At 43.8% G+C, this 22734-nt stretch overlaps 2 protein-coding genes across 2 annotated transcripts; one reads left to right on the top strand and one right to left on the bottom strand.

Annotated features, from left to right (window-relative positions):
• Positions 1–4367: 4367 nt before the first annotated feature.
• Positions 4368–12165, bottom strand: TDP2 (tyrosyl-DNA phosphodiesterase 2). Its single transcript, XM_082322142.1, has 7 exons — positions 11763–12165; positions 11583–11680; positions 8353–8520; positions 6930–7021; positions 6348–6466; positions 5799–5969; positions 4368–4958 (listed from the first exon to the last, which is right to left on the bottom strand). The coding sequence occupies exons 1-7, from the start codon at positions 12126–12128 to the stop codon at positions 4677–4679; spliced, it is 1296 nt and encodes a 431-aa protein (XP_082178268.1). The 5' UTR covers positions 12129–12165; the 3' UTR covers positions 4368–4676.
• Positions 12166–16775: 4610 nt separating this feature from the next.
• ACOT13 (acyl-CoA thioesterase 13) lies at positions 16776–22717 on the top strand. The gene is made up of 2 exons (XM_082322199.1): positions 16776–18771; positions 21987–22717. Exons 1-2 carry the CDS (start codon positions 18587–18589, stop codon positions 22141–22143), a joined length of 342 nt encoding a protein of 113 aa, XP_082178325.1. The 5' UTR covers positions 16776–18586; the 3' UTR covers positions 22144–22717.
• Positions 22718–22734: the final 17 nt, after the last annotated feature.

A 22734-nucleotide genomic window follows, 5' to 3' on the forward strand; every position in this document is an offset into this window, starting at 1 on the left:
TTGTAATTTAGCAACATTTCTGCCTACTGCACCTCCTGTTCAAGCTTCTTATTTTCTCAGCCGTTACCAAAATGGCAGTGTTACACTGATGGCTTCTGAGTCACTGGGATTCTCTTTCCTCTGAGCTGATGTTACACAACAAGCCTGGTCTCCAAGAAAAAAAAAAGATGCTATTTATGAATCGTCATTAATGAGTCCTTATTATGCTCTCAGTGAACAAAAACCTGGGAAATTTACCTTAATGAAGTTAGGTGAAGTCACTCTGTAACCCCTGCGTGGGGTTTACCTGAGCTGGGTATTTCAAGACAGCAGCCACAGGCACTGTGTCTTCAGCAGGATTTTGTACCGGATTGCCTGCCACTGGGAAAAAACACATTAAGATATGCAGAAGTGATAACACAACCTTAGTGGAGCTTTTCAATCATGCTGAGCTGATACAATGGAAAATCATGCTATTTGCTCATCAAAACACAGCCCATCTGTTTCTGTGTAATTATTCTCATCTTTTATTTTGTACCGCAACCATAACAATAGGCTCTGCAGGTGTTGCCATAACACGGGTTATCATGTTTGTATTTTGATCTGGTAATTTAGATATGTCTTGTCTGTTCTTGTATCAAATTGATTTCCAAACCTGTATATGATGTGTGATGTTCATAGCTTTAATCTTCCATGCACTTCCTCCTTGTAAAACAATTTTTTATTAGTTATAGTTTCAGATTACTCCCTACAGTCAAGAGCATACATATTCCTTAGGTTTATACTTTCAATCATGATAACGTAGTTTTCTGCTGTTACTGTGGTTTTGCCTGCTATTATTTTTTTTCATTTTTTTAATCCATCTATTTATTATTTACTTTCCCAGATGTTTAACATTTCTTTATTTTGTTCTGTGTATATCTCTTCTCTTTTAGTAAGTTCAAGCTCTTTTAATGTACAAATGTTTAAGACTGGCTGGATCCTCAGAAGAAATTGCTTCTCTTGATACCTGAACCAAAGTATTAATAAACTAATGCCTCCAACAGTAGATGATTTCCGCAAGGTCCATTGTTGCTGTTTATTATTAATAGGGGAGAATTATTGCATTTTCTCACATTCACATGTTTGTATAAGACCTTTGGAGTGTATCAATGCCATAATATTATGTGACTGAATCAGGAAAACAAATCAAATTACAAGCTGTAGGCCAAGAAATCTTTTGCTTGGTTTAACTTTGTTGTTTCTGTCCCTTTAAGTTTTAGTTGCCGTATTCAGCAGATATTTTACCTTTTACATCACTGATTAAATTAAGAGGCAAATTAATTTAAGGGCTCTGACTGCTCTTGATTGTCAGCAATTTGGGTGCTTATTAAGTGGTTTAAAGTACATTTAATTAACGATGTATTGCTTCACATCCAATAGTCAGTAAAACATTTAGCATTTATGTCTTCTTAGATTTATTTAATTATTATCACTTTTTCTGTAGTTCAAGAAGAGTTTTAAAGGCTGTTTGCATAATTTCCTCATTCTGAAAGAATGACTAACCACTAATTGCACTGAATATACTCTTCCTCTTGCCTATCTTTTATAATTAGAAAAATGAATTTGCCCTTACAAAGTGTTATGTCTTTGCTTGTTCCTAATAAAAATATTATGATGTCCCCACTCACTATCTATTTAAAAGCTTAAGAAAGACTGCTGACCAGAGGAGGGATCAGTTAGTCAATGCTAGAGACGGGTCTGGAGTTTAGGCATCAAGCTAAGTCACACATTGCTCTGAATCTTTTTTTTTTTCCTGTTCTTTCTTCCCCAAATTAACGACCTGTTCTAGAAAAACAGCAATCAATCAGCCTTTTTCCTATCTTCCAAAATGGCCCAGAAGGTGCAGCCACATAAATAAAAGCAGCCATAATACAGAAGGCCACAAAGACTGGTGTTTCTTGTGGCGAAGCACGAGAGCATTGTGCTTTCCCCTTCTCCAACGCCTTTAGGAAAGTTAAGCCGTTATCCCCTGCCTTCGCCTTCCCCACAAATCCTTCGGCTGCAACCACCGGGGAGGGGGAGGAGGCGTAAGTGGTGAAAGCAAACCCCATGACATTTCTTTGAAGGCTCCTGGTGAGGAAGAAGAGAGCACGCAGCAAGTCAGAAGGTGTGACTGCGCCAGCCCCGTTTCAAACCCAGACGGAAAATCCTGGCAGTGGTAGATATTTTTTACTTTTTTATAGAACTATTTATTTGGGAATAGAAAGAAGAGATCACGGGCCCGACGAGTTAAAAAAAGTATCAGTGACTTCTGCCTCCCTGTTTTTGAAGCCAAGTAACTACAAAATAATGGGTTGAGTGTGATCAGGACACAAGGATTTGGACATCCTTCCTAAAAAAGGCTAGCCTCTTTTACCTTTACTAAAAGGAATTCAGGGTTTGACATTTAAAGAAGAACTAGAGATTTCTGCAGCTGATCTCTGTGGAGATGAATAAATCTATCTCCTGGGGTTTATTTGCTTGTTTAGTAAAGTCACCTAGGCCTCCTCTTGAATCGACAGAAAACCACATCTACCTCAGGCCTCCCCGTTCCTGGGACAAGGAGGAGCTGGTTGAGGATCCTGATTATTTCAGGGTAGGGATCCACAAATTTGTCTTCTGCTGCCTGGTATCGCGCCAAGCCCTGCTCGCTGTGTTTTCAGGGTCCGAGACAGAGGAGGGAAGGGCAATGTTCGGACATCATTCTTCCCCCGCGCTTGGCTGGTTGGAGCACGCAGGCAGGCGTGTTAGGCTAAGCAACAACGGAGCCAGTGGAGTTTTCCTTGCTGGGCGGGAAGGGCTGCAGCGGGGTGCCACCACCGCTTGCCTGTGTGAGAAGATGCTTTTCTTTTTTTTAAAGTTGCGGTGGGCGCAGGTGCCCAGGCGCTGGCAGCAGGGGCTGCGGGACGGCCTCTGTGAGGAGAGGCCAGGGCTGCCCCGTGCCGGACACAGCTGGCTCCAGCGGACGCACCACAGGGCACAGCTGGGCACTGCAGCGGTGCCTCCAGGGAAGTGTGTAAGAGAGTGCAGAAAATGCTGGGCAGGCAGAGGAGGAGGGAAAAAAGAAGAGTTGAGAAACAGCAGAGGCAACACCAAGGTCAGAGGAGGAGGAGGAGGTGCTCCATGGCGGAGCACGTACTGCCGGAGCCTGTGGAGGACGCACGCCGGAGCAGAGGAGGAGGAGAGGGAGGACACAGCCGACCACAAACCCCTCTCGTGCTGCTCCTGACCTTGCTGCAGGGACAGAGTGTGACCTGCAGCGACAACAAGGGGCAGGAGAGGAGCCTGGAGTGACAGCGAGCCAGGGAAAGGGCAGAGAAAAAGGTGTATTTTAGTGTTCATCTTCTTGCTTCCCAATACCCAAATCAGTAATTAATTATCTATATTAATTGGCCATAAATTAATTTCCCCAAATAGAGTCTGTTTTGCCCATGAGGGTAATTGGTAAGTGATCTCCCTGTCTTTATCTTGACCCATGAGCTTTCTTGTTTGTTTTTCCTATTTCCTCCTCCCATTTCACTAGGGAAAGGAGGACTGAGCAAGTGGCTGGGTGGGAGCTTGGCTACCAGCCAGGGCCAACCCACCACAGAAGTCCAGCAAAACACAAGCTGTTTGTAAGCTTTGGGCTTAAGAGCAAAGACAAACAACAACAACAACGAGGTAAAGGAATTTAGGCTGTCAGTCTCTATGTTCACTTTGCATCATTGACGTTGTCTGTGCTTCCTCTCCATGCCTGCACACTGAACTTCAGAAAGTCAGAAAGTCAGAAAGTCAGGAGCCTTTCCATTTTAAATCAGCTCAGTACTTTGCACATCTATAAAACGATAGCTTCTATGAGATTGATTACACAGTTCTTTGCAAAAGATCAAACAGGCTTTCTTACTCAAAGTCAGTGAGACCTTGAGCTGTTCAGGCTTTGCACAGCAGTTTAAGAGCATTGTTTCTAGAGGTTCACCGGAAAGATAATACAATTTAATCTGCAACTTGTATTCTGGTTAATAAACACAAAGCAAGGTATACACCATCCCAAGTGAACAACTTGTGTGCATCTCTCTACATGCTTTTCTTGTCAACCAGAAGGCATATCATTCTTAAATCTGTTCAATATTAGTATAATTATTACTTAAGAAACCCTTATTCTGTGATAATCTAGTCATTCTTTCCTCAGCTCCTTTATTGTCTTGCCTGAAGGCACACATACGTACAAGACAAACTTCAGAAGCTAATACAAAACACCCTACAAAAGACAGTCGTAAAGGATGATGGAAATGGTTACAAAAGAAACGAAGCAGGCATAATAAAAGTATTCTTAAAATAAGAAAAGCATTTATTATGAGATTATAATACATGCCAAAATAAAAGCGTCTTTTAAACCACCAAGTATGTTTATTAATTTTATTTACAGGTTTTTCCTCCCATCTTAAAACTAGAATTTGTTTTTATATTTGCGTACATTGTTAAAAATAAATATTTAAAAAACTTGATTCACGAACAGATGCGTACAAGGAGGAAAAGGGAACCCTGGCTTGAAATGAAGCCGTTCCAGCATAAGTCAAGAGCGGAGAATGTGTTAGGGTTGAAAATTTAAATACATCCTACTTGAACTGAGAGGGTAAAATTTTGTAAAAACAAGAACAGATCACCTAAAAACTAACAATGCAAGCCTTTTTTCTTTTTTATAATATCACATCAAAGTTACACAGAAGACCCCAGTGATCACTAGGGAATCTGCCACAGTCTAGTTTTTCCAATCCGATTAAGTCCATACTTCGTGGAATAATATGTCCCCGATCTGCTGCAGGCCGAAAGTAAATGCGGTCAAACCTCATCTTGCACTTGTACTCTGCACCAAGGTTGGTATTGGAGTGGGTGTCCCAAGTATAGCGGCAGTGTTGAGGTTTACCCAAAAACTCCCAGACATCCGTAATGTTGTTAGGTAAGTCACCTAGTTTAGTAACCTCAAAATAGAAGGGGGGGGAAAGTCCATGAGATACTGAATTCACAAATTTTACCATCAAAAACAGAACTGAGTTGTCACAATATCACTTTCTTCTGCAAAATATGAGTTGTTAAAAACATATATATTGGAGAAGTTTCTAAACTGTGGTATTTCTCAGGATACTCTAAAGCATGACCAATTCCTGTAGTACTTTCTAAATCCAAAACATGTTACAAAATAAACATTCAGCTCTGAAACTCTGAGGTATGGACATCAACACCGTGTTCTCTGAAACGATGTCATTCCAGTTCATAGCAATGGAATTTGACGATAAGGAAAGATGAAACACTGACCTTTTAGTAATAATGCACAAATTCCACTTTTAATATCATAAGCCAAAAACTACTTCTAATTTTGAATGTCTCAATGATGGGGGATTAAGTTTAAACTCCCAAGATCTATTTCTCCAGAGCACCCTCTTCTTTCATTGATTCTACAAGCATTAAGTCTCTGAGAATCGCAGAGTTGAGCAAGTAAAGATCAGGTTCTCAAAATGAGAACATGCTTTTGAAGTCGAAACTTCATCGACTACCCCTGCGTCTTCTCAGCTATAAATATTGCCAATAAAGCATTTTATTGGCGGGGGGAGCTCTTCATATATATCACCTCAGCTGTAACAATGCCTCAGCCTAGCAATGCCGCAGCTTCTACTTAGTCACATTTCCACTTTTTAAGAATAAGTGTTGCATATCTCTGTTCTGCCTAAGCAGGTCATTTCTCGTAAAGACAACTGAAAAGCCTGAGAAGACTTTGTCAGAATACCTTCTCAAAATAACAAGGTTGTTTAATTTCTATTTACCTCGCTGTCTCTGAGGTTTGTATCCCCTCCAAATATAACAGTGGCGGACTCAGACTCCTTCTGCATTTTGTTTAACACTATTTGCAGTTGCTTCACACGCTCCTTAGAGTGATTTTTAGTGCTTTCCAGATGAGAGGTCATAAGGCAAAGTTCATTACCAGATATGCTCACCTGTGTGTGAAACAAAGAGGCAATGTTACTATCCACACCGTGATAAGAAGGTCAAAGACAAAATCTAATCACAAAGTAAATTACCGAATGACAGAGCTCTGGTTAATATTAGTTTTACATTGAAGAAAAGTAGCTTACAGGAGGATAACAGGCTTTTAGTTTTGTTTTCAGAGGTTATGAGACTTGAAAACAAAGTGCGGCCAGTAAGTTACATAAAAGATTTAAGTTTGTTAGCATCAAATGCAACTGGGTTTACATTTTTGGAGAAGTTTTTCTGCTGTTTGAGACTGTCATAGAGTAAAGCCAGTCTAGCCTTTCCTTGGACTTTTTGTTTTGAAGACAGAAATACAGCTGTTTAGTACATACTGACTCACTCACATGCACAACCAAAAGGTTCCTCATCATGGAGGTTGTTGGGAAAGGTATTATCTCATGTTTCAGTAGCTTCACTCTTGATTTCTTCAACATTATGACAGTGAAATAGCCATCTATGTTACCTAAAGAGGAATGGGGAAAGAAATGGTCATGGATATCTTCTGCCATAAAGTTAAGGTCCTGAAAGAGACCTTTTTACCATGATCTGGGAGAATCACGTTAATTTGTAAGATGTACAAAGTCATTAGTTAAAACTTTCATCAGAGCGGTGTGAATTTTTCAGATTTTTTAAATGCAAATATTTAAAAAATGACTTATCTATGGCACTTTTTTGGCTACCCTTCCTAGCAGTCTTTCAAAATGCAGGAAAAAATACAAAGGAAACCACCAGGCAAGCAAGCTTTTCACATGCACAATTTGCATCAAACTATATCCTGATATCAAAACACAGAAAGTAATTTAACTGCTTCTTCACTTTATTCTTTTCATTCCTACAAATGGTCAGAGATTTTGGCCAAGGTAGACAGAATAAAATCGAACTTACTTTTTCTGGTTTCTGTCTTCAGAAACTGGGTTATTTCTTACCTGGAATAATAGTGTAACTGCCTGCTTTCATCTGTAGAAGAGAGAGATGTGGTGGGATGACCTCTTGCAAAAACACAACATCTGGACTGTATCTGAAATCAGCAAGACAAGATTTTAAGTTAACTGCTGAAAGGTAGTACTGTAACACTCTGAGGCCAAATGGAACAGGGTCAGGGATTTCAGGTGCACTTTGTCTTCCTAGATATTGTAAGAATCTGTTTTTTAAAAAAAGAAAAAAACTCTCTCCATCATATTTAGTAGCATGTAGACACATCACCATTGTTAAAAGGGAGGAAACAATGATTATCATGGACATGGAACTGACATGGTAATAAAACGCATGACTTCCTTATACCTTGATCTTGCAAACATTTGCACAGGTTTCATATACTACATACATGAGGAATTCAACTTAAGCAGCTGTAAAGCAGCTTTGGAACATGTTCTGCAACATCTAAGTTCTCCAGGAGATTCCAACTGCTACCCTTACAACAGATCCCCTCAGGTAACCTGCCACTCATTCTCTCCAGTCTCATCGATGCCAAGCTCTTTTATTTCTTAGAGTAACAGTTCATGTGGGGCAGCAGTCCTGAAAATGCTGATTTAGACATGACTTTGCAGCTGTCCCTACTTTTGCTACACTGCTGAATACCCCTGCTCTAAGCAGGTGAAGGACAAACCCAAGGCCTTATTTACAGAAGAAAAATATTGTCACCCCAGATTAACAAAATCGAGTGAGAACTGATTTATTTAAGGGGTTTCTGCTGTTTTAAGAGGAACTTAAATTATTACTTGTTTAAATAATTTCATTTACACTAAGTTACTGTATTAAGATAAATCAACTTATGTAATTGTTAAATTGCTCATAAATATATTCATGGAAGGCTTCCACTGGTGGAACTATAAAAGGTATCACAGATTCTATTGTTTTTATCTTACCTTGCACATTTTCTTTTTCAATAGACAAGTACCAGTAACGGCAAGAGAGCCACTTTTCACATTTCACTACAAAAATCTTTGTTGTTGTTTCAGACAGTTTGCTCTAGCATGAGGTTATTCATACAACTGGAACGACACAAACAAGTTTCTTGTAGTTTTACCCTTCTCTCATGTACAGGATGGAAGTATGAAGTACGCTCTTGATGTATGACTGCAACTTGAACAATATTGTTCATTATAACAAAAAGCTTTTTGAAGTAGCCATTGCAAAATATTTAACCTTTGGGATGCTGCATAGGTTCACACCTCTTCCAACCAGTATATCAACTTTTATTCAGCTATTTAGGATTTATAAAGTGATTGTATTGTTGCACCTAACGTTAAGATAATTTGGGCATGAAGATTCATAAATATCTAAAACAAGAAGCTTGCTTTTTCCTTTAAAGCTGGGTACATGACAATATAAAGATGAAGCTATACTTACAACGCCAGGTAAGAACAGATTCCTCTCGCTCGTTCTTTTAGATTTCCTAGATCCAGCCCATCAATGTTCCAGGTTATCAGTGAGAAGCTGCTGTCATCTTCTTCTTGCCTCGAGTCTGCACTATTGACACCGGCATTACTAGTAGTTGCATCTGCTGTCAGGTCAATACTAAAGAGAGAGTTTACCTGTTTGTCAACATGCATAATACTATTCTTCCTGCAATTATCTCCCTTATCTTCTAAAGGAAAATGTTTTAGACCCATCACAACTTACAGGTGGCCATCTAAAACTTTCCCCACAAGTAAGTTAACATGTATTGATCTCAACATAATTTAAAAGCATGGTAACTAAAACATACAGACCATAGTCATACAGAGCCTTAGAACACAGGTGAAGTAAGTGGTTTTTCCTCCTCCTTAGAGACACAAGATAGACACAAGATAACATTTACCATTCTGATTTAAGTTAATCAGATGGCGACCAATGTAATCCAAAGCACTTGAGTAACTGAAGTCTTTCCCCATGCTAGAGGCAGGCTGTGTACATTAGTTTTTCGGACACTTCTCAGCATATCAGAAACAAAGAACTGCAGCCGGGACTCGCTTTTATATGCCGATCTTTGTAATACAGCCGAGATTCTTCCAATTGCTGAACCCCCTAGGGAGGTACATGTGCAGACTCACTCTGTGACAAATTGATAGTCCTTTTCTTTGGGAATATGCACCCCATATCCCACATCAAAAACACAGGCCCTGTTTTCCCTGTGGATTTGATAAAGACTAAACACCACTGTCAAAGTTTGAGTGCCCAGTCTAGTAACTGTTTGGGGACTGTGTTGCTAAAGAGAACCAGACTCTACCTGCTATCACGTGATTGTACCTGTTTTGGCTGGGATAGAGTTAATTTTCTTCATAGCATCTCAGATGGTGCTGTGTTTTGGACCTGTGACCAAAACAGTGTTGGTATCACAGGGACATGTTAGCTGTTGCTGAGCAGGGCCTCCTCTGCTTCTCCTACTGCCCTACCAGCGAGTAGGCTGGAGGTGGGCAGCAGGTTGGGAGGGGACACAGCTGGGAGAGCTGACCCCAACCCCAGCCAACCAAAGGGATATCCCATGCCATATGACACTGTGCTCAGCAATAAAAGCTGGGGAAAAGGAGGAGGAAGGGGGAACGTTCAGGGTTACAGCTTTTGTCTTCCCAGGTAGCCATTACGCGTGGTGGAGCCCTGCTTTCCTGGAGATGGCTGAACACCTGCCTGCCCATGGAAAGTAGTGAATGAATTTCTTGTCTTGCTCTGCTTGTGTGCACGGCTTTTGTTTTACCTGTTAAACTGTCTTTATCTCAACCCACGAGTTTCCACACTTTTACCCTTCCAATTCTCTCCCCCATCCCACCCGGGAGAAGTCAGTAAGTGGCTGTGTGGGGCTGAGCTGCCCACCCTCGTTAAACCACAACACTGATACAATGTAAATTCCTTGAGTAAAGGGAAAGTCTGTAACAAAATACATTAAAAAGTATAGCTAAGACTAGACAAACTGTATTTTCGCAAAGTTTGGATACTAGAGTTTTGTTTTTAAACACAGAATTTGTATGCGCACATGAAAATAAGGCCTGGAACCAAAACAAATCCATTCCCTAGAATATAGTACTGGTTTTGTTCTTGGTGCTTCACAAAAAAATGCGGGATTCCACTACCATGCATATGTAATTTAAACTGAACTGAAAAAGAAAAGCAGACAAAGGAGAGGAAGTTAAAGGATATTTCAGTAGGTAAATAATGTGGTATATGCCTCAAATATTTCCATGATGACTTTTTATCTTTATACTGTAACCTGAAGTACTATGAGATGAAATATGTAAGTCTGTATGGTCTGCAGTGATCTTCCCCTGACTGGGAAGTCTCCAAATAGTCCTCCCTCCCAACACACCCTGCATACAACAGCTCAAGACAGAAGCCACAGTGCAAAGTCAGACATGCTAGAAAAGAAAAAGGTGCTGTCAATTTGATACAGATTCTGACTCATTGTGGACTACCTAGAGACCAGTGTGAATGTTCAGTAGGCTTGCATTTTTTCATACATACATATCAAGCAAAAACAGGTATGCTGTTTCAAATACATCTTATTCATAACTATAAAGATCATAAGGGCTCTTCTGTGTAACATGCAAGTCTGTAATAAATAAATCTATAGGAAAAAAGCTTCCCTCAGGACTGTGAGTGGCAGGGATCTGTAAAAGTTCAATTCCACATGCAGTTCAATACCTTTGGTATGCCCTACAGGTATGCTGTGAGATCGTCAGTGTGTGTAACACACAGGTCTTAGATCCTAACTTCCACTGGTACATTTAACAAGGTGTGCATGTACATGTCAATTTTATTTATAGAAATATAAATCATAGAATCATAGAATGGTTTGGGTTGGAAGGGACCTTAAAGATCATCTGGTTCCAACCCCTCTGCCATGGCAGTGGTACCTTCCACTAGACCAGGTTGCTCAAAGCCCCATCCAAGCTGACCTTGAACACTTCCAGGGATGGGGCACCCACAACTTCTCTGGGCCACCTGTTCCAGTGCGTCACCACGCTCATAGTAAAAAACAACTTCTTCCTTATACCTGATCTAAATCTACCCTCTTTCAGTTTAGAGCCATCACGCCTTATCCTGTCGCTGTGTGCCCTTGTAAAAAGTCCCTCTCCCGCTTTGTTGTAGGCCCCCTTCAGGTACTGGAAGGCTGCTATAAGGTCTGGAACACTATAAGGTCTCCCCAGAGCCTTCTCTACTCCAGGCTGAACAAGCCCAACTCTCTCAGCCTGTCTTCATCGGAGAGGTGCTCCAGCCCACTGACCATCTTTGTGGCCCTCCTCTGGACTTGCTCCAACAGGTCCATGTCCTTCTTACGTTGGGGGCCCCAGAGCTGAACGCAATACTCCAGGCAGGGCTTCACAAGAGCTAGTATGTGACATACATGCACAGTTCATACATACGCAAATGCGCGTGTGTACAGTAAAACCTGCATATGTATTGCTGCACAAGACAAGACAATGAAAAGAAAATTACCTTGTCCCTTCTCCGAAAGGCTCATGATCTACTAGCCCAGAGGAAGGCGGCTGAAGCACTCACAGAGGGAAAGTGCAGCCCCCAAGCCCGACAGCCTCTCAAGAGGAGCTGGCTATTCCCCTCGAAGGGGCAGCCTTGGGAAACAAGGAGGGGCAGCGGGGGTCACCTACCAGCTCCCGGGCCCCGCGCAGGCCGGCGGCACCCCGCCTGCCGCCGCCTCCTCCGCCTTCTCCTCCAGCGGCGGCTCGAAATAGGCGTTCAGCGCCCTCTGAAACACAGAGGCAGATGGCAGGGAAGGGGCCGCCGCCGCCGGGGCAACCCCGCGGCCCCGCCGCCGCCCCCGGGCGTACCTCCATGTGCCAGTCGTTGCCGGCCAAGAAGCTCCGCGCCACCGCCGCGTCGCTGCTGGTGATGGCGGCGAACTCGGAGCACAGCAGCTTCCGCCGCTTGGCGAGGTGTAACGCCTCCTCATCCTCATCCTCCTCCTCCTCCGGCAGCGGCTCCCCCGCCCGGGGGCACCGGGCCGCCCCGTCCTCCTCCCGCCGCTCCTCCGCCCCCGTCTCCATGGCTCCCCGGCGGCGGGGCGCTGCGGGCGGAAGCCGGGGGGAAGCCCCGCCCGGCGGGGTTGGCGTTCCGGGGCGCGGGCGGGCGGCCGGCGGCAGGGCGGGCAGCATGGGGTTCACGGTGGAGACCCTGAGGGAGGCCATGAAGTACATGGTGGAGTCGCAGGGCTTCGACCGGGTGCTCCGCAAGGTACGGGCGGGCCGCGGGGGGCGCGGCCCCCAGCCGGGGCACACGGAGGGCGTCCCGCCGGCAGCCGGCCGTTAACGGCAGGCTCTGACTGGAGAGGCGGCGGTTCGCCCGAGGCGGGGCTGCGCGTTTAAAAGCCGTTTGTTCCCCTCCCAGAATAAAAGGCTGAACCAGGATGAGGTGTGTTTCGCCGTCACGGTCTCGGCCGAGGTCTGGTGGAGCCGTCCCGTCCCGTCCCGTCCCGTCCCGTCCCGTCCCGCCGGGGCCGCACCCGCCTCAGGCGCTGCCTCGGGTGGGCAGCGGCGTGGCAAGCGGTGCCGTTGGGCCGCCGGAGCTGGGGGGAGGCCGGGGCCTGCGGTGGGTTAGCTGGGCCCCGACGGCGGTGGCATGGCTGCGGGCACTTCAGGAGGCCGGTTGTACAGGCCTGCCGTTGTTTTGTCCGGGTTCAGGATCTCCAAAGGGGGCTGGGTATGGCCGTGATGGTAACACACGGTAGGAAACACAATTGTTATACAGTAACTCAAATACCGGAGCTGCTCTCCACTACCTCTCTGAAGACAAGGATTGTGCTGAATAACTTTCCGTGAGTTATTTAGTAACTAGGATTCATCCCTTCGTAGTACCGGTGACTAAGCTAACATTCAGGACTGTGAAATTATGAAATAAATGATTACTCTTCTCTGTTTAAAAATAAAGAGTAGCTAGTTACAACATCTGACATTTCACGTTGAAGTCAGACCGAAAACACAAGCATTTAAGTGCTCTGTGAGCTTTTAACAAGACTCAGCATAAAGAAATGTATTTGACTGGTACGTTATGATCAAAAAAAGCTGAAATAACGTTACTGTGTCTTCTTAAATTTTGTAGCGTGCAGTAGTGTAGCTGATGTGTTCTTGAGCTCCTGTGTGGGGTGGTCCTGTGAAGCAGTTTCAGTGTTCTCATTAAGTTTCACAATGCCTGAATTATGCATTTGATTTCTATTTATCTGTGTAACCATGGCATGGAGAGAAGCAGTAAACATATCTAAGAACACCAACCATTTTAAAATTTATGTGTTTTGCATTGTAGAGGAGCAAGCAGTGCTTTCATTGACAGCTCCATGATCCAGTACATTTAATAGAAAGTAACTATTTGCAAAACAACTCTTATTGTCTTGTTTCCCCAAGCCATTTTCATCTTTTATATAAAAAGTATAAAGCTTTAAGTTTACAAAGTTCATTTAGTTAGAAAGAGTCCAATTAGTTCTTAGTTACCTCTTTGCTGCGATAACTTTACTGTCCTTTACCTTAAAATGCTGCTAAGTGGAGAACAAATGCAGTATTTCAGCTCATAAAGGTAACAGGCTGGAAGTGAGCCTTGGGAGACAGGCTTCTTACTTTGCTCTGGAATACTTTTTGACGTTTTCTGCAATCTCCTTCTAGAAGTATGATGCTATGAACATAATCATAATAACCATAAAAGGACAGTTTTGTTTAAATTTAAAGCACCTGCTGTTTTTCTAGGAGATGCCTGAAGCCTTTCTTACCATAACTAAATATGACTCAAGATTTTTCCTGTTCTGGAGAAGACAGATTTTAGTCTGAAACTTTTCAGCTCCAGCATCAAACCTAGTTTCTGGTTTAATTCCAGTGTGGTAGACCAGGAAGACCCATCTCATTAACACGTGGCTCAGAGGCTGGTGCCAGTGCTGGAATTTAGGGTTTTTCAATCATGGGGCAGTTTACATGGCACCAGGCCTGCTGGAGACAGATGGGGTTCACCTGTCACAAAGGGGGAAAAGGATTCTGGCTCGGGAGTTAGCAGGCCTCCTTGAGAGAGCTTTAAACTAGATTTGAAAGGGGAAGGGGATAAAACCAGGCTTGCTAGGGATGAGCCTCGGGGTGGCATGCCTGTGTTGGAGAAGAGATCTGTAGCCCAACTGAAGTGTATTTACACCAATGCATGCAGCATGGGCAATAAGCATGAGGAGCTGGAAGCCATTGCGCGGCAGGAAAACTATGATGTGGTCGCCATCACGGAAACATGGTGGGATGACTCACACAACGGGAGTGCTACAATGGACGGCTACAAGCTCTTTAGAAGGGACAGGCAAGGAGGCAGAGGTGGTGGAGTAGCCTTGTACATTAGAGAGTGCTTTGATTGTCTAGAACTCAACGAAGGTAATGATGAGGTTGAATGCTTATGGGTAAAGATCAGGGGGAAGGCTAACAAGGCAGATATCCTGGTGGGAGTCTGTTATAGACCACCCAGCCAGGATGGGGAAACAGACGAAGTATTCTACAAGCGGTTGGCTGAAGTCTCACAATCTCTAGCCCTTGTTCTTGTGGGAGACTTCAACTTACCAGAAATCTGCTGAAAATACAACACAGCAGAGAGAAAGCAGTCTCGGAGGTTCCTGGAGTGTGTGGGAGATAACTTCCTGACGCAGCTGGTAAGCGAGCCAACCAGGGGAGGTGCCCCGCTGGACCTGCTGTTTACGAACAGAGAGGGTCTGGTGGGCGATGTGGTAGTCGGAGGCTGTCTTGGGCTCAGCGACCATGAAATGAGAGAGTTTTTGATTCTTGAAGAAGTAAGCAAGGGGGTCAGCAAAACCGTTACCCTGGACTTTGGATTGTTTAGGTGTCTGGTTAACAGAGTCTCTTGGGAGGCAGTCCTGAAGGACAAAGGAGTCCAGGAAGGCTGGATGTTATACAAGAAGGAAGTCTTAAAGGCGCAGGAGCAGGCTGTCCCCACGTGCTGTAAGTCAAGCGGGGGGCGGGGAGAAGACCGGCCTGGCTGAACAGAGAGCTTTGGCTGGAACTTAGGGGAAAAAAAGGAGAGCTCACTGCCCTTGGAAGAAGGGGCAGGCAAGTCAGGAGGACTACAAGGGGACTACAAGGATGTTGTGAGTTTATGCAGGGAGAAGATTAGAAAGGCAAAGGCCCAGCTAGAACTTAAACTGGCCACCACCGTCAAAGATAACAAAAAACGTTTTTACAAAGATAGCAGCGACAAAAGGAGGGCCAGGGAGAATCCCCCTCCTTTGTTGGATGCGGAGGGAAACATTGCCACGAAGGATGAGGAGAAGGCTGAGGTACTTAATGCCTTCTTTGCCTCAGTCTTTAATAGTGAGACTGGTCATCCTCAGGGTTTTCAGGCCCCTGAGCTGGGAGATGGAGATAGGATGCAGAATGAAGCCCCGGTTGTCGAAGAGCTGGCAGTCATGGATCTGCTTCTCCACCTGGATGTTCACAGCTCCATGGGGCCAGACGGGATCCACCCAAGGGTACTGAGGGAGCTGGCAGAGGAGCTGGCCAAGCCACTCTCCATCATTTATCAGCAGTCCTGGTCAACTGGGGAGGTCCCAGATGACTGGAAGTTAGCAAACGTGACGCCCCTCTACAAGAAGGGCCAGAAGGAGGATCCGGGGAACTACAGGCCTGTCAGCCTGACCTCGGTGCTGGGGAAGGTCATGGAACAGATCATATTGAGTGCCATTATGCAGCAAGTGCGGGACAACCAAGGGATCAGGCCCAGCCAGCACAGGTTTATGAAAGGTCCTGCTTCACTCACCTGGTCTCCTTATATGACAAGGTGATCCGCTTGGTGGATGAGGGGAAGGCTGTGGATGTTATCTACTTGGACTTCAGTAAGGCCTTTGACACCGTTTCCCACAGCATTCTCCTGGAGAAGCTGGCTGCTCACAGCTTGGATGGGTGCACTCTGCGCTGGGTTAAAAACTGGCTGGACGGCCAAGCCAAGAGAGTGGTGGTGAATGGAGTCAAATCCAGTTGGCGGCTGGTCACAAGTGGTGTTCCCCAGAGCTCAGTGTTGGGGCCAGTCCTGTTCAACATCTTCATTGATGATCTAGATGAGGGGATTGAGTGCACCCTCAGTAAGTTTGCAGATGACACCAAGTTGGGCGGGAGGGTTGATCTGCTGGAGGGTAGGAAGGCCCCGCAGAGGGACCTGGACAGGCTGGATCGATGGGCCGAGGCCAACTGTAAGAGGTTCAACAAGGCTCAGTGCCGGGTCCTGCACTTGGGTCACAACAACCCCATGCAACGCTACAGGCTGGGGGAGGAGTGGCTGGAGAGCTGCCTGGCAGAAAAGGACCTGGGGATGTTGGTCGACAGCCGCCTGAACATGAGCCAGCAGAGTGCTCAGGTGGCCAAGAGGGCCAATGGCATCCTGGCTTGTATCAGGAATAGTGTGGCCAGCAGGACCAGGGAGGTGATAGTGCCCCTGTACTCGGCACTGGTGAGGCTGCACCTCGAGTACTGTGTTCAGTTTTGGGCCCCTCACTACAAGAAGGACATGGAGGTGCTGCAGCGTGTCCAGAGAAGGGCAACGAAGTTGGTGAAGGGTCTGGAGCACAAGTCTTATGAGGAGCAGCTGAGGGAGCTGGGGTTGTTTAGCCTGGAGAACAGGAGGCTGAGGGGAGACCTTATTGCTCTCTACAACTGCCTGAAAGGAGGTTGTAGTGAGGTGGGGGTCGGTCTCTTCTCCCAAGTAACAAGGGATAGGACAAGAGGCAATGGCCTCAAGCTGCACCAGGGGAGGTTTGGGTTGGTTATTAGGAAAAACTTCTTCACCGAAAGGGTGGTCAAGCATTGGAACAGGCTGCCCAGGGAAGTGGTTGAGTCTCCATCCCTGGAGATATTTAAAAGACGGGTAGACGTGGTTCTTGAGGACATGGTTTAGTGGTGGACTTGGCAGTGTTAGGTTAACGGTTGGACTTGATGATCTTAAGGGTCTTTTCCAACCTTAACGATTCTATGATTCTATGGTACCTACACAGGGCCTAACGACTGTGGGTTTTAAAGCCCTTTCCCCAAAGAAGTAGTGCATCGCAGTAGTGGCTGGAAGCCAAAGCAGCATTCCACTTACTGAGACAGACACATGGGAGGACAGGCACAGAAGGGCTGGAGAAGAGAAGTACAAACCAGCAGCTCTGGCTGTGTGAGTCCTGGAAGCGTTCAAATACTGAACTATTTTTGTCAAGGAGAGCAGGCAGTTAGTGCCAGATCAGAGCAATGACAAATGAAACCAGATGCTTTCCTTGCCTGGCTGATGGATTGGAGCACTCCCCGACAGCAGTGGAAGCCATCTGCTCCCAGTGTCAAGCGTCAGTAAAGTCCTCATTAGAGATTCTGTCAGAAACTTAGTCCTCCAGTCAGCGCAGCGCAGCATGCCTCGTTTAGGACTTGGGATTTTCATTGATCAAGGTGCTATTTCTATATTTGGACACTGCCTCAGTGATTTTCCCCTCTGCTTAATTCCAGCTTTTTCCATTTGTAAATGGACTGTGTGCTACATTATCATTTATCTTAGTATCATTTCTCTGCAAAACTTGGATAAACTTTGGCCTATCAGAAAGGGACATTGGCTGAAACTGAGCTCTTACACTGCATTATAAATAAGGAATAGTGAAACTGGAGACAGTTCAATCTTAATTCCTTTTAAGATTAAGGAGATTTGAGTCAACTCAGCTGATATGGTATGGAAACATACAAGTTAAAAAAAACTTTGTAAAAAATTAGAAAATTAGTAGGAATTATAATAAGTATTATGCCCACATTTCACTTGTGACAGTCTAAAGGTACTTCAAAGTCTTAGTTGTAGGTGTAAATACATATGCTGAACTTACCTCCGTTTTGCATCTGCTTTCAGATTTTGAATATACTGCTATTAACTGAAGAAACTTGAAAAAAGGATTTTAAAATACTGAATTGTAGTAACTTCTTGGTCTCAAAAATCCAGCTTCTTGTGTTGGTTACAAGGGGAAGCATGGTACCATAGATGTACTGTAATTTTTCTGTTTAACACCTATAGGCTGGAATAAAAGTGTGTATGCAAGTCATGATGCAGTAATACAGTGTGATACAGCCTTGGATATTTCTACCCAGAAGTATGAATTTCAGTTTAGGGAGGCCAATTTGATTAGTGTTTCCAGTGCTCATTTCAAAATAATGATTTTTACTGAGGTTGCTCTCGTATAATGATTAATGAATTACTGTCAGTCTCGTTTCCATTTTGTGAGCTAACAAATACGCCTTCACAACTATGGTACACACAGTCAGAGTAGTTTTGTGTTCCCTCTAATCTGGTTTTTCAGTCACAGATTAAAGCAAAAGGAAAATTGAAGAAGAATGTTGTCTCCTAAGCAGTTCCTGAGAGCATAGCAAGTATTGAAGTTTTCTTAAGCTGTCAGTTTAAATATTTATCTGCACTAGAAATACACATTTTTCTAAGGCAACGATCTTCTGCTCAGAATTTATTGAAATACCTAATGTGACCATTGAATTACTATATTTTCCATCTTTTAATTTGTCTCAGGAGTCCAGAATTGAACAAGATTTACTTTCAGTTTGATTCAGGGCAGTATCAGGTGTTGGTACTGTTACAGTCTGTAAGCTTTTTATTCCTGTTTTTGCTTATACAGATGAAACTTCTTTCTGCAACTCCTGGAAAAATTGTTTGTGAAATGAAAGTAGAGGAGGAGCATACAAACAGAGGCGGCACCTTGCATGGAGGTTTGACAGCCACGCTTGTGGATGTGGTGTCAACAACAGCGTTGCTGTACACAGAAAGAGCAGTGCCTGGGGTCAGTGTGGACATGAACATCACGTAGGTATCATCCACCATGTTTACCAGAACATACTAACTTAGCTTCCCCTAACGCAGTATCGACTCCATTGTACATCATTTCTATGCTGTAGTACTCACTTTAAAAAGGTGTTTTCTTTGGTTTCAGAAGTCTTGTTTTGATAAATTAAGGGGGGGGGGGGCTGTATTTGGGGATATCGCCATTTGGTTGCAAAGTTCAAGTTGGACTTTTTTAAGCTTTTATTTCTTATACGCATTTAAGAGACAGTACCCATTCATTCATAAAATGTAAAGGGATGTTGATATGTGGTAAATTTTAGTCTTACGAAATTGACTCAGTCTCTGTCTTCCCTTGTGAAGAGATGTTAGAGTGTGTCCTTAAACACCAAAATCCAGGGTAAGCAGCTTTCTATAAACCCTTTTTTAGTATTAGTCCACAAAATGTTAAATCTGAATCTGAATTCTCTCAGTGCCAGGAGGCACACAAGGCGCGAACATCGTTCTTCCACTTCGATCGGTCTGCGGCTGCGTGCTCTGGAGTCCCAAGGGCCACAGCGCAGTCTTCTGTTGTTTTTTTCCTCAAGACATGACCGATCCAGTTCCATCTCCTCCTCCTCACTTCATTACTGATTTTCTCCATCTCTGAGTTGATGCTTATCGTTTCTGCAACTTTTTATTTTTTTTCCGGGAGGAGGTAGTTGGCCTCCTGCCCACCCCCATGACTTGGAGGGCCAGTGGTTTTTCTGTCAGGGTGGCCTTCCCTTAGGCTGCGTTGGTTCGCGGCACCTTCTTCAATTTTATCCGGTGCACCCTCCAGAGAGGGATCCCCTATCCACCACCCAGGGGACGCGCCTTCTAGCCGTGCAGCCCCAGCCGAAGGACAAAATGTTAAAACAGGAAAAATATTAAAAGAGGAAACAGTTTAGCTCTGTTGTATGCTCACATAGAGAGTGAATTACAGATTGAATCAGAATTTCTCACTGAAGGAAGATTCCTTTGCTCTAGGTCATTTAAATGTAGTTTTATATTGAGACTAGTTCTTCCTGTAATGCAAATTTAAGGCACAGTATCTTTTTTTTTTTTTTTTTAAAAAAGTTGTTCTGAAACCTTTGATCATACTATTATAGCTTGTCAGCTTTGCTTCATTACTTTTAATGAAGAGATAACTGATTGATACTAAAGTAATCCTACTTGGAATAACTAACACAGAGCATTAAAAATCTTGGAAAAGTAAGCCCTCATCAAAACTGTCTTAAAAAAAAAAAACAACTTTAAAAGTGTGTGGGGAGTCATCGGTATCTTTACCAGATTCCCTCCTTTCCCCCCCCAGGACCCTCTGATTTCTCCTCTGGGTGGGTGGGACTGGAGCATCTATTTAAGCTTTATACTACCACTGCGATGACCAGGAAATTACTGGAAATGAAAACCTGAAGTTCTCCTATGATTATGTTTTTTTCCCTACAGTAGTATAACAAGAAGGCAAGATCTGAATTATTTACACTATCAAGTATGCCTACCCAATTACATAAGGGCTAAAACCTTAAGAAAGTGCTCTCTCTGGAGGTGATCCAAGATGATTGAGTAGCATAACCTTTAGGAAATGTTATGTGAAGCAGTATTAATAGCTTTGTTTAACCCAGACTACTGCTTTCATTGAACAAGTGATATTGGATATTGAATATGGCTATAATACAACTTCTTCCTTTTTTGGGAAGGAGCTTTTTAAAGGGTTGTCACGAGGAAGCTATTTCAGTAATGGAAAGAACAGAGGGAAACAGAAACTTTTTTTTTTTTTTTTAAATCACAAAAGGAGCAGCAGCAGCCTCTGAGAATGAACCAAGACTAAAACCCTGCCCCCTGTCAACTAATGGGGTTTGTGCTACATCAGCATTAGGCGTGACTGACATACTTTTGACATGGTGTCATGTATAAAAATGGACTGGTTGATGAAATTTATCTCAATAAGATTTATATCCAGCAATTGTACATTTTCCTCTAACATTTGAATATTGTTCCCTTACCTCAGATCATGGTTGGATCATGTTCCTCCTAATTCTCTCCAGGCGTTTTGTGGGGGAATTTCTTCTTGTTCCCTGCAGAGTGTGTTTTAAAAGCACACCCTCCTACTCATGTCAATAAAAACAAAGCGTTATCTAATTAATGGAAACAGCGTTAAACCTGGGAAGTTTGAAGGTCTTCCAGATTTCCATGACTTTTCTCTGACCAGGGTATGGGAAGCAGTTAACCTATGCTTAGGTTCCATACAGAAATGACCTTCTGGAGCCTTTGTAACAGAGACATTTTGCAGCTGAACCAGCAAGACTGGTTTAGAAAGGCTGTAGGGAGCCAGCAGTGGATGGAATAGGACTTGGAGCTGAACTTAAAACTGAGATCTTTGATACCCAATTGTTTCTGTTCCAAAATGGAACAGAATTTGGTTCCTCAGAACCAAGCCAATGGTTTCTGTCTCTCCTCCATCTTCTCAGAGAACTCTCATACTGAATTACCACTGCAGTACTTAGAGGAACTCAAGGACTTTCAAGAAGTGGGGATTTGCAAGTAGGCAGTTAGAGAGAGATGTGTCCTCACTACTGTCCTGGTTTGGGCTGGGAGAGAGTTAATTTTCTGCCTAGTAGCTGGCATAGTGCTGTGTTCTGGATTTAGTATGAGAATAATGTTGATAACACACTGATATTTTAGTTGTTGCTGAGTAGTGCTTACACCAGTCAAGGACTTTTGAGCTTCCCAGGCTCTGCCTGGTGCACGAGAAGCTGGGGGGGCACAGCCAGGACAGCTGACCCTGACTGGCCCAAGGGCTGTTCCATGCCGTATGATGTCATGCTTCAGCACATGAACTGGGGGAGCTGGCTGGGGGGCAGCGATTGCTGCTCGGGGGCGGGCTGGGCATCGGTCAGCAGGTGGTGAGCAGTTGCATCATGCATCACTTGTTTTGTGTATCTTTTATTATTATTTTCTCTTCCTCTGCTGTCCTATTAAACTGTCTTTATCTCAACCCACAGGTTTTACTTTTTTTTTCCTCCCGATTCTCTCCCCCATCCCACCGGGGCAGGGGAGGGCGAGCGAGTGGCTGTGTGGTGCTTAGTTGCGGACTGGGGTTAAACCACAACAGTTACTTACTTCTGCTAATTCCCTTCATGATAATCTAAAATGCAGGAATATTCTTGGATTTGTGCTCTGTACAGCCTCTTACCTGTTCATTTTGTTCTTCATTTAAGATATACTTCTGCTGCTAAGATTGGAGAAGAGATACTGATAACAGCTGAGATTTTGAAGCAAGGAAGAAATATTGCATTTGCCAGCGTGGATTTAACAAACAAGGCGACAGGAAAGTTAATTGCACAAGGTAGACATACAAAGTATCTAGGAAGTTAATATAAGAAAGCAATTTAAAAAATAATAATGTTGGGCTTCAGAATCCCATATAGAATGATTTTCCCATTTATCAAATAAGACATCATCTGCACAAAGTTGTAATAGTCTATATAAAGTGAATTAGTCTCACTGCCATAATAAACGAACAAATTTCTTAATTACCACGAGAATTGCTACAAGCCTAAAATTAGTGCCTATTTTGGGATGAACAACGGAGTGTGACAGCATGGGGATGCATCTGGCTTTTTTTGGTCAAGATAACAGAAGGAAAGAGCCTTTGGACTAGCCATATGGTTTACCAGCATGACAGTGTTTTAAGAGATCTGTTTCCTTTGCCTGTGGTGCCGTTGTGTGACAAAGCAACCTTGTCTTCAGGCCCGTCACCGTCACATTCAAACACCACCACTATATGCCTACAAACTAAACTACTTGTTCCGTGAGATGGTAGTACAGAGTTCCTATAACAGTGTGTGAAACTGGCTTGAAAGTGTAAAGCAGGCTAATACAAAAATGTAATTTACTGATGCTGTAAAAATTCAGAAGTATTCAATAAAGCTTTTTAAAGATTATTTAACAGTTTTGTAATCTCTT

The sequence above is a fragment of the Platalea leucorodia genome (genome assembly GCF_965183815.1).
Source record: "Platalea leucorodia genome assembly, chromosome: 1".
NCBI classification, from domain to species: Eukaryota; Metazoa; Chordata; class Aves; order Pelecaniformes; family Threskiornithidae; genus Platalea; species Platalea leucorodia.

Excerpts from the sequence above, each read along its gene's own strand:
- ACOT13 (XM_082322199.1), top strand. The coding sequence starts at position 18,587 with ATGAAACTTCTTTCTGCAACTCCTGGAAAAATTGTTTGTGAAATGAAA. Across the intron at positions 18,772-21,986 it reads AGTGTGGACATGAACATCAC|ATATACTTCTGCTGCTAAGA; the intron begins GTAGGTATCATC and ends TCTTCATTTAAG.
- TDP2 (XM_082322142.1), bottom strand. The coding sequence starts at position 12,128 with ATGTACTTCATGGCCTCCCTCAGGGTCTCCACCGTGAACCCCATGCTG. Across the intron at positions 11,681-11,762 it reads GCAACGACTGGCACATGGAG|AGGGCGCTGAACGCCTATTT; the intron begins GTACGCCCGGGG and ends TCTGTGTTTCAG. Across the intron at positions 5,970-6,347 it reads GGAACCTTTTGGTTGTGCAT|GTGAGCATATCTGGTAATGA; the intron begins GTGAGTGAGTCA and ends TTTCACACACAG.